Source organism: Pleuronectes platessa, chromosome 13, assembly GCF_947347685.1.
Source record: "Pleuronectes platessa chromosome 13, fPlePla1.1, whole genome shotgun sequence".
In the NCBI taxonomy this organism is placed as follows: Eukaryota; Metazoa; Chordata; class Actinopteri; order Pleuronectiformes; family Pleuronectidae; genus Pleuronectes; species Pleuronectes platessa.
The window spans coordinates 20,779,596-20,791,750 of record NC_070638.1 but is presented as its reverse complement, the minus strand read 5'-3'; the positions used below and the strand labels follow the sequence as shown (position 1 = coordinate 20,791,750).

The following is a 12,155-nucleotide window of genomic DNA, read 5'->3' as shown; positions in this document are numbered from 1 at the left end:
TGCAGCCGCTGAGGTCATGCAAGGAAAGAAGTCCTTAAGAAAAGCTGGAAGGGATAGAAATATTGATAAGACAACCCTCAAAAGATTCATAAAGAAAAAAGAGAAAGGGAAAGTAAAATCAGTAGCCTGGGGTGCAGTAGCTGAGGTAAAGAGAATATTCACAGATGAGATGGAGGAGGAGCTTGCTAAAGACTTGAAACAACTAGCTGACCAGTTCCATGGCCTTGCTCCAGTTAAGTGACGTGAACTGGCATTTGAATACGCAGAGAAAAACAATATCCCTGTCCCTGCCAATTGGACAGAGAAACAATGTGCAGGTAAGCTAGGGTGAGCAAGAGATCACATGAATCATAATAATCATAAATGTGCTTAATTGACCAATCCCCATGATTCTGTTACTAGTCCAATATTAGTGGTTGTCAATCTAGATGTCAGGATTTTAACTATTACAACTATGTGTTGTTGTGGTAGTTTTAAAGTGGAAAAAGTAAGTGGACCACTTTACCCCGTAGCTGGGCTAAAGTGGGACACAAGACCACTTTTTTTAAAACAATCATATTTTCACTGCCCTTTGTCCTGAAGACATTCTGATCATTTCCATTGCTAGAAAACATTCTAAATTAATGGGAAATGTGTAAATTTGACTGATCTATAATTTTAGCTCGCCTAGAGGGGAGCAAATGTAAAAAATGTCCCACATTACCCCGCTCTCCCCTATCTTCAAATTATATTGAATACACAAATTACATGTTATGTTTCCAACGCTCAATTCTACCAAATTTCAGGTTGACATGTAAAAGTGTGGGTAGAATATTTAGGGGGCATTAAGTAAGCAGTGTAAACTTTGATAAAATCTCTAAGAGGTATTGTCAACATTTACTTATGTTACCCATGAGATTCTGTAGCTCTGTCAATTTAATTCAGAAGTCCACACTATAGTCCATTGATTATTTAGAGGAATTAACTTAATAGATGATGGAGCCGGAATCCCACTGTTTGCTCCATCAAACATTTAAATGTATTTTTCAGCTGTAACCTGTTGGGGACAAAGTGCTGGTGATAGTAAAAGTGATGATGATGAAAATGAAGATCAAAAAACTATGATTCAACTTTGTGATTGAGCGCATATTTTATGTCCTATATTTCATTTAGTAAATGTATAAAAATAAACTTTTTTAACAATTATGACTACATGCAGCCTCGATTCAAAAATGTACATGTAAAGACAATCTGGTTTGAACTCTTTTCTGTCTCATCTTTCCATTTTGCTCAGAGATATTCAGATCGATATGTGAATAGATAATCACAATGTGACAGCTATAATAGGAATATCCCATCGGTGCGACCAATCACACCATCAGGGATAATTGTTAATTTGTCCAAGGCTTCACACAAATTATCTATATTAATTGATTATTTATACCCACAGTCATTAGTAAAGTAATGTATGGCATGTGGGAACTGATTGAAATCCAGACAGTTGAATCACGGTGTTATGAAGATGGACAGTGAGTCGATTTTACTCTCAGCCCAGGATGAAGCCATGATTTGTAATGACTGCACGTAAAAGATCACTGCCTCCCTTCTTGCATATGATTATGATCAGGAAATATTCGGATTGATTGATCATAAAAGAGGTGATACTAGTAAAGACTGGTCTTGAGTGTGTTCAAGTGGGGTTTTGATCTTCTCCTGACATAATTCTTGGCATATGAATGTGCTCTGATATGGACTGTATGGCATGAGAAAAGGAAGCTTGGCAGGGAGAGATGGGGAGAGAGGGACCATGAGAGGTATCCAGACTTTTTGGTGAAAAAAATCAGCCGGGGACCATTTATGTTCACCTGTAATTGACCTGGAGTTAAAGGGATCTCTGAAACTGGACCGGGAGTATGAAATCAAATTTTTTAACTGGACTTTACCAGAGAGTTGAGCAAAAAACAAAATATCAGGTATGAGGTATATTATTTAAATGGATTTGTATCCCCCAAAAAATTATCATGATAGGACACAAATTAAAATTCTGGATATTTTTAGCTTTTAAATGAGGCAATAATTGCACTTTTACGGTTTATGTTAAGTGGGGTTTGTTCAGTGTAGCAGGATTTTTCCTCCAGTCGTTTCCTTATAATATATGGTCATGTTAAAGATTTTATCTGCAGATATTCTGCCTCCTCTTACCTTGATGCAAACATGTTTTATGTTTGTTGATGCACCTCGTTAAAAGATTTTCCTATAACCCTGTGCTCTACATCTCATTCTCCCAGATCCTAATGACATTTCCATCAGCCTCGGCGCTGCTTTGTGTTTAGTGCTCATTATAGTAAGAGATTTTGCCAAACACTGCCGTACCTGCTAGTCATCAGCATGTAAGCATTTTCACTGTGAGCATGTTGCTACGCTGTCACAGCCCTGCTGAGCTAGCTGACCGTTCAATTCTATCTCATGCCGCCTTATTGACCAACCTCCTCAAATCATTTCAGATAGTTTTGGGTTTGTTCATCACGAATGCATAATTCTTGATTTTAAAATGATCCACTGAGCCTCCCAGACAGTGTCCAGCTTTGGACGTTTGATAAGCAAATTCAGCATGAAATCAAAAAACTAAAGAAAGCACCCTGTGAGTCTGACAAAAAGGGCATGGCCAAATCACAAAAATGGAGACTGATCCATGAAAGTAACAGTTACTGTGATAATGGAGTACAGTTGTTGCAACCTGGTTCACTTTCTTTCTGACAAATACCTTACAAATGCACTACAAACTCTGCTGCCAAACACTTTACCAACGAGTCTCAACCATGTGGTAATTAGGGCGGCACATCTGGCGAGTGACAACTCTAGGTGACAGGCCTTTTATTTCCGCTGCGCTGAGGGAAGACTGAAGGGGCCGTTGTCTGCTGCATCGGAGCAAATAAGATGTCAGGATACCTCTGTGCTTGCACGGACACAGGGCCATATGCTTCAGCTTTAATTATGAGGGACTTGGGGAGAGAGGGACTCTGGGTTGAACTATGAATCATTGCCACTCTGCCTGCCTCGTAAGCCTCGTTCCACTGGATTTCAACACTGCCCACACAGGTCTCCCCTTTCTATAAATAAACCCCTCCGGTCCTGATGCGTGTGTTAAACAGAGGGCTGACACCACAGTTTGCTTCATTGACACCCTTTTCCAGGCCCTAATTAAAATGTGGAAATATAGAACATTGACTCGTGTGAGTAAATGGAGAGAAATGAATGACGCCACTGAACCCAGCCAGCCCTGTTCTAGGCAGAAGTTACTTTTTAAACTCAACCAGGGTTTAAAAAATGACTCCCGCACAGTGGAGACACTTATGGTGATCACACTGTACCAGGATCAGCTATGTACCTGGATCCAAAAGCTTTGGACCAAATCATTTCTATACCAATAATATTTAAAACAAGGAGGTCGCTTACAGGGTTAATTTGGGGTCTTTTATACACATATTACGCAAACATACACATACATGACATCACATGAGTCATACCTTTTGCCTCATTTTCTTCTTAGGTTTTTTTAAGGTGGGCTGACAGTTTTGATGACTCCTATCCCCCAAAATACTGTATGTCAATGGTGTGTGTATATTTAAAAATAAATAAATCTAAAAGTGTTATTCAATCTCTTAGTCCAGTAGAATTATAATAATTATTACCCAACGTCTTCTTGGGTAATGCCTGGACTGAGCTCAATGTGTGAGCAGCGCCTGTGCATTGCGGAATATCTTCTTTTTTTTTTAATTGCCACATGTGGTTCACAGCTAAATAGACAGTGAAAATAATCTCTCAGCATAGTATCGATATCTATATATATATATCATGAACAAATATTTAAAGCACTTCCTCTACCTGTTTTAAACTAAAAGCATCATAGGGATGGTATTAGCCAGTTGATGAGCATTGCCTGGTGTTTACCAGACAGAGTATTTGGAGTTATGCCCAAAGATTTAAATGTTTGCCTCATCACAACAGAGAATCTTTTCCTCCATGCTCTCAGAGTCCTTTAAATGCCATTTGGCAAACTCCAAACAGGCTGTCATACGCCTTTTACTGAAAGTAGCTTCTTGTCTAGATACTCTAATATAAAGGCCTGATTGAAAAGCCAGGTGTACTTGCAATTTGGCAGATTGCTAATTTAACGGTGGATTCGCCAGATTGTGAGCAAGAACGCTGCTCTGCAGAGGAAACAGATCTGCTTGTCTGTGAACTAAAAGCGCTCCGGCAGACCATCTGTGTGTGTGTGTGTGTGTGTGTGTGTGTGTGTGTGTGTGTGTGTACTAAGCAGAGTGTATATGTTTTATGCACTGATGCAGGTGCATATTCATATATTGCTAATTTGCACTCAAAATAACAGTAACAACTACTGACTTCAGATCAGGTTTTTGTTGGTCAATCCTTTCCTGCTGCCTCAACGTAGAAATGCAGCAACAATGTGCCTTACCACTATGGGCTGCATTCTAACATCAAAAAGTCCAGTGTCTGTGTTCATATTTCTAAACATTTATTTTTTCCCCAATTCATATAAGGTCACTGTGACTTTTAGCTTTGACCACTGAAACATTATCACTTCATCTGATAAACTTAGTCCAGGTGAGAACTGATCAGAAGTTTAAAGAAAATCCCCTCAAGCGCTCTTAAGACATCACATTCAACATATAATGGGTGCCTAAATTTCCCTCAGGATCAATAAAGTATGAATCTATCAATCTATGTTTTTTTGAGCTTCCATTCAAGAAGTTGTAAAATATCAATTTCACAGGGACGTGAGGTCCTTGTGACTTTGACCTTTAACCTCCAAGCACCAAAATCGAATCACTTCATCCATGAGTCCATATGAAGATTTGTAACAAATTTGAAGAAACCCCTGTGAGGTATTCTTGAGATATTGTGTTCACGGGAAGGGGACAGAAGGACAACCTGGAAACATTAAGCCTCCGGCCAATGGCTCTTGCCGGCACAGAGGAAAAATGACAACAACGGTCTGAAACTGAAAAGACACTTGCGTTGCCCTGGGCGCCATTTTGAGGGGTGTGAGAGATAGAACCCATAGTGATCAATGAAGAGACACTATTGTGTTTATCTTGATTTCTGACAGTGCAGCATCTACACCACCTTTACTTATAAAATCTGACCCTATAAATATAGGTAATAATATTAAAAAAATTGTAATTTGTGTAACTTAAGTCTTTTGTCTTGAAGCTTCTAGTTTTGTTAACCTTTCATAAATGGAGCATCATTCATACCATATCAGTTACTGTTTACAAAGTAATCATATAGAATATACAAATACATGAAACGCTCAAAGCATGTGCACACAGCACATTGCTACAGTTTTAGAAATGATGCAGAAATGATGTGTGTGTGTAGTGCTGGTCTCTATAAGCTGGTCTCTATGAAAGGTGGAACTCTGTAGCCTCTGACAGTCGCCTGTTCCCCTGATGATCACAGGGTTCATTCATCATATTTCTCTGTGTCGTCCTAAAGCACAAGATTCTAGAGGTAAAACATATTTTTCAAATGTTAAAAACCTGGAGCCTTTTCTTGAGACATTTTCTGACTCGAACCTCAAACTGGCTACAAGGCAGGGCAGGCAGGTCCGACTACAGACTTGTTGCCGTGTCAGCGTCTTCCACTGCGACCGACCCCCCCCCCCCACACACACACACACTACAGCCTCCCACAGCTCCGGGTTTCTGACCCGCAGCTGTATTTATTATTGTTGTCAGCCACTGTAATTAACTGACGTTTAACCCAGGAAATGGCAGGAGCAATTCCAGTCAATTAATCAGCGTCGAGGAATCATTTAAAACCCTTCCCCCACCTGATTACCACTGAGGGTCTGCATTCAAAATTGAATTTTAATTGGGCTGTAAATGCTGTATTGGAGTTACGGTAGAAAACTGAAATGGCTGCAGGAGCTGCTCGTGTATTTACACTGCAAGCTTTTGCTCATACAACATGAACATAAACAAAATAAACTTATAATCGGAAAAGTTTGACTCATTAATGGACCAGTAAGTCAGTGTGGCATGATTTAATTTGCTCTATCTAAAGGTCAGCTCATTAACTCAGCAGGAACCTTTCCAGCAGGCTCTAGGAAACAGGGTCCAGATAGTTCCTCAGCTGCGGGTCCTGGTCTTGGGGTCGGGTCTTCCAAAGGCCCAAAGATATTACTCTGCTGATTGACAACATCTTCAATCACAAAACAATACTCAGTCTAAGAAAGAGTGACGTAAAGGTCTGTATTAACCTGAAGACCGTTAATGAGCTGATGGGAACAAGCAAGAGGGAGGAGCTTATACATGGAGCCTATGGTGATTAATGTTATAGTGTTTGAATGCATTACCTGAATCCATAAAGGGAGCATGTTGAAACTAAAACCTGTTGTAAAATTTCAAGTCTTTCAAGTCAAACAGTGCATTAAATTTATGAGCATATCTTATGTTGCAGTTTGTCACTATTATTCCCATCTGGAATAAGTGGGATATAGAAAATGCAAAAGGTGCAGCTAGGTGTTTGCAATTCACACGTCATCATTTGTGATGTTTCGTGAAATGGAAGCTCTCACACACAGCTCACATATAAGGAAAGTATACTTATGGGCCTCACTTGAGTAAATGTATTCAGTTCATTTCCACCTCTGATCTTAACCATGAGCCCAAAGCCAGAGCTGTACACAAACCCAGTCAGGACAATGGCAGTATTGTATAGAACAGCCTTGTTTCCCAAACACTGTGCACTTTAAAGCGAGTCATATTTATTCATTTGGTGGCTTTTCAAGTCTTCTCCAGAGTGGTTCTGTTATGAGAGACGCTTTTTTACACCTTGCATTTGTACAAAGGGAATGGGCGGCGGCACGCGACACAGCCCTGACCGAGCTGCTGCTCTGAGGGCTGCTGGCAGAGCCCACGCGTGGAGAGAGAGACTGTGAACTTGGGATGTTTGCAAAGTGAAGTTCACTCAAATTAATCATTCTGTCAGACAATGAGAGCAGAGCACCCCAGGGCTAAAAGGGAGACAAGGCCTTTCAGCAGGAAGAAGAATACGCTGCACTACTATATATGTTTTTGAGCTTGTTATTCATTTCCACCAAGGGAGGCAGGATGGGGGGGGGGGGGGGGGCGGCTGGGGACGCGGGGAGGCTATGTAGTGGTGTGCTCTCGCTCTCTCTTGGTGCCGGGGAATATATCTATCGTTCCGGGGAGCCATTTCCCATAAGAGGGGATAAATGGATGCAGCTGAAGGTGAGGACAATGCAGGAACATCACATTTAGTGGCTTATTCGTCAAGTTCATAGTGGGTGTCAGGCCGCTGCCAAATGTTTCTGCAGGAGGCTCATAAAGAAAAAGGCCTTGCACACGTCCCGACACTCGTCATACTTCATTTCTAATTTCTGTTTCCATTTTACTGCCCCAAATAGACGATGCAGGGCCGCGTTGTTTCCTTGGCTTTAATTTAATTTTCATATAATTTTTCAAAGCTGCATTTATTTGGATCAGGACCAACTCTATCCAGACCTCGTCTTATTCAAAACTAAATGGCTTTGCAGACTGTAATAGCCTGTCTGTAGCTGAAGCTTCATGTTTTTTATGGTTTGATGTTGTGTGCCTCGTGTGAAGCAGCTTTCAGACATGCACCTTGCTTCATTAATAATATCCGGATTTAACACGTCTGTTTCATGTCTAAATGAGCTTCTAAATGGGCCACTTTTAGAAGTCACAGCAGCAGAGTCACTGGGTACAACCAATTTCCATAACACTATCAAACAAAGCACAAGTCAGAAATTAGTCATTTTCAGTAAATAGTCTATTCTGAAAATGTCCAACTTTCATTCAAATCAGCTTCCTTAAGTGTGAATGGCTAACAAAACACAGATTGAACTCTGCTTGCCCTGTAAAATGAAAAATTAAATTTTCTTTAATCCTGTTGAATAAATAATGAGATGATTGAAGGTTTTTCAGTTGGTCAGACAAGAGAGAGGCAGCTTTTTTTTATTAATTAAGCAACAGGTGTTAAAGTTCGAAAATTATTTCAGATATATAATAAATAATGAACATGGTCATTGTCTAAATCGCAGCTGTTCTCCAGCAGTGTGCCGCTGCGGTAAGGAGGACAGGGGTCCGTCTCTGGTCATGTGTGCAAGGTCCAAAACAATGCACTTTATTGTTGAGGCCCCAAAGTTACATGTGAGGGAGAAATAAAGTTACACATTTATTCCATATTCCATATTTAGAAGGCCTACACAGAATTTTGTATGGACAAACTAACCGAATGGTATAAATATATGTTTCAACTTACTTGATGAATAACATATAATAACTGAGTATTTGCTTATTTGCAGCACTTTAGATTTGTATGGGGATTTTAGAGAGTATTTATACAAATGTTTCTGTGCTTGTTTAAAGTATTAATTTTACCATCACGAGGCAAAAACCACAATATATAATATGTTACCTCAACACAGTGTTTTCAAGTAGAGTTTGCTTACAACTGCAGTGAACAATGCGCTCACAGAGTAACATATTCATTCTAACATCCCCTCAGCTTTTGTAATAATTATTTAACTATTGTGCCGCAGCGGTGAATTACATGTATTTTGTTAAGAGCTACAATGGTGAAATTATTTTTTAATAATCGGCACAAACATAACAAAACCTCAAGACACAGCCTCACATCCTAATGTGTACCCACACCCACCCAACCCTATCCTCACCTAGACAACTATTTAATTGTAATAAAGTTTTTGAATAACTAGTTAATCTATATCTATGTCATTGATTCATTTGATTTTCCAAATTTTTACACACCATCATCTTGTCCATAACATGTCGTGACAAGGCACCCTGCTTGAAATCATTCAAAATAAGTCTTCAGTCCTGAATGGATACGTATCACAGGTTGATGTGCTCATAGAAAGAAAAGAAACAAACATTAAATCACATGTAAAATATTATCTGTTCAAATAACCCAGAAGTTGATTCCTTGACATCTAAAAACATGAACAAACTTTATCCTCTGGCAGGAAATCAGAAGTTACATAATGTTTGGCCGTGTTAAGTCGTGAGGTAATGTTGGGGAAAGGCTGGGACTGTGTTTTATACAGAAACATAGCCAAGTTACTTGAGACCTAACATCTTCACGGACATTCAACCGAACCCAACCATCTCTCCCTCTCTTTAATCAGAGTACTCGTGTTGACGGCATACCACAGCATCTGGTGTGACGGTCCTGCATTTCACACTGGTGCAGTTTATAAATGTTGCACAACAATATATAGAAATACGTTAATGTTATTTCTGTGAAGCTGGTGGGTGATGGTCGTTGTCTGAGGAAGTCTTCAATTCTGAATATGCATCACAAATTCTCATGTTCATTTCCTCATAGCTGCACAACACAACCGAACCGACGCCCTCCACTGGAGATGACAGTGATGCTTTCCTTAATCCATATTCTACTGCTGCCCCCCCCCCCCCCCCTTCCCTCATCCACACAGTTGATACACCTCTGCTGCCCTCGCCTTTCATATTGTCTTCCTCTCATGCCTCAACTTATCTCTCACTCGCTAAAACCCAATCTCCGCCGCTCGCGTTCCCCCGCACGGTTCCTCTCGTTCCCCCTCGCTCTCGTCTCCCTTTTCTCTTTCCTCTCCTCCACGTTGGCGTCTGCGGGGAAACGCGACTCAGTCACCAAGCCTTATCCAGGTACCTTCTGGATGTGCTTGTGAACACAGTGGGAGCAGTCACATTGATGTATGGCTGTAATCCCACCGGTGCGGCATGACACGGCTCTGAGTTGCCATGGGAGATGAGATGATTTATATTCTGCACCTCTGCCATGGACAAAATAAGTGATGTTAATGTTAAAGCCTGATCCTGCTTGCTAAAAATATATGGAGAGGTGGTGCAACTGATTGGAATATTACAGACGGATGTAATTATAATGAATACATCTTGTTTATAACCATGCTTAAATAAAAAAGAGGTTGTTTTAATCAAATACTTTATTACTTTATGTTAAAGGAGACAGGATTGAGAGGGATGCATTCACTTTCTGTGAACACAAAGAAACTGCTTTCCCTGCATGCTCTTAAAATAGAAGCTGATTGGTCCTTTAACACTTGACTCGGAACAGCAGAGGGTCTCTCCCCGCCGCGGTGAATGATTAATGCATTTCCTCTTCCCTCATGTGTCTCATTGATGTTTCATTTACATGTCCGTCAGGCTTTATGTGCCGCTGACTGTTTGCTGCCGTAGATGAGATGACAGGTCATTGGTCAGTGCAGGGAACGCGCGTCTATGACATCTGATAGACCGTGCAGTGAGTCAACTCGAGAAATAGTATGGATTCCAGCAGCCGAAGGATTGGTAAATGAGACAAAATCAATGTGGATAATATACTGAGCTGTAAAGGAACTCTGTTTTAAAGCCACATGAAAAGATATGGGGGCAGTATATTAGACAGCTGCACCGACGTGTTAAAGTGGTGTGATTGCAGAACACAGATTTACAGTGACTGAGAAACGGAATCTCGGGTATCGACTCGTTGTGTTGAAACTATTGTTACATTGAATCAATTTATGTTCAAGTCCCGAATTTAAAACCGCAGCGTAAAATGTGCAAAATTTCAAATATGTCTTGGAGAGTCCAGACATCAACATGTGCCAACACTGACAGATAACGACTCACTTCTCACAATTTGTCAAGAAAAATACAAAAACATCTCTGGTTCAAGCTTTATCTGTTAGAGGCTTTCACTGCATTTAGATTTTCTTTGTGATTTCCTGTGTGAATAACTGTCCTTCTCTTAACAGATGCACACATGCATTTTGTTGAACTTTGACATTTCATAAGTGAATATAGAATATTTCCTGCGAGGGGTTGTGGCAGTTTTTGTGTAGGTGGTGATTTGTGAATGTTCTCTCTCCCCAGGCCGATATCGTGTTAATTAACTTCAGTAAATAATAACAATTACTGGAGTCTGACTGACATTTTGATGATACACTAAGGGTCATGCATACATTGTTTTTCTACTCTATAGTTTTTATTAGACAAGGAAAACAACACTGAGTTGTTAAAAGCCTTTTTTTCTCATTTGTACATCGTCTAAATTCTCAGCGTTGTTCAGAAACGTTGTGCTGTAAAGAGAGCACGTTTAAGAAATGTATGAAATTTTGTTTTTGCGGTTTTGAGGAAAAGGTTAGAAGAATCTGTGTGCAACTGATATGAAAATATTCTCCTTTAATATGAACGTGCTTTATTATTAAGTGAGATACTAGTCTCACGTTCAACACCCTGCCTTCTACTAAATCACTATCTCTGAACACATTTTACATTAATGTTACTATTCCCTGTGTACTTATGTTTCTGGTGGGGTTGAGATGTAGTTCAGGCTCCACTTTGATCTTACATGGGAGACTACCCTTGCGTCTCTCTACTGTCATTTATTATAATGTTAATATTTGTTGAATATTCTTCCCTGATTCTCCAGGTAGAGTAATCAAGAATGAGATATAGGGCCACACTTTGATCCCACTTATAACTATAGCCTCCTCTTCAGTAAATATTGCATTAATATTTCTCTGTGTGTTTATCAGAGGTGAGGTGTTGAAGTACCCTGAGCCAAGATTTATTCTGGCACCAAGGACTGCATTCATGTTAATAACTATGTGTGTCTGTGTGTGTGTGTGTGTGTGTGTGTGTGTGTGTGTGTGTGTGTGTGTGTGTGTGTGTGTGTGTGTGTGTGTGTGTGTGTGTGTGTGTGTGTTTTTGTTTATGCAGGTATGGTGAACTACAGTGAGGTGTCTGGCTACCCCCTCGTCCAGCACTGGAGTCTCCGCTCTGTGCTCTACCACGTCAAACTCAATCAGTGGGTCCTCTCTCAAGGTAAGTCCGCCCGAGCTTCTGGAAAATAAATTATAGATATCATTTGTCATCGCTGATTGCTTATTTAAGCCGGAGGAGACAATGCCCTGGTCTCTGTAGCTTAGAATCTTGCATGTTTACTTCTCTGGCTATCAGTTATTTATAACTGTATAATTAATATGGCACGTCAAAGTTTGCAGCTCATAGTGACAACTTGAGTACCTTGTGTTTATTTAGTATTTATGTGATTAACATCTTAAATTCCACATTTTTAAATAT

The 12,155-nt window shown here is 40.1% G+C and overlaps 1 protein-coding gene across 1 annotated transcript in view; it reads left to right on the top strand.

The window, feature by feature from the left end:
* astn1 (astrotactin 1) overlaps positions 1 to 12,155 on the top strand; it is a 421,252-nt gene that overhangs the window by 247,800 nt on the left and 161,297 nt on the right. The window contains exon 16 of the mRNA XM_053438754.1: positions 11,793 to 11,897. Within this exon, the coding sequence (XP_053294729.1) occupies positions 11,793 to 11,897 (105 nt within the window). The remainder of the gene's footprint in view (positions 1 to 11,792; positions 11,898 to 12,155) is intronic.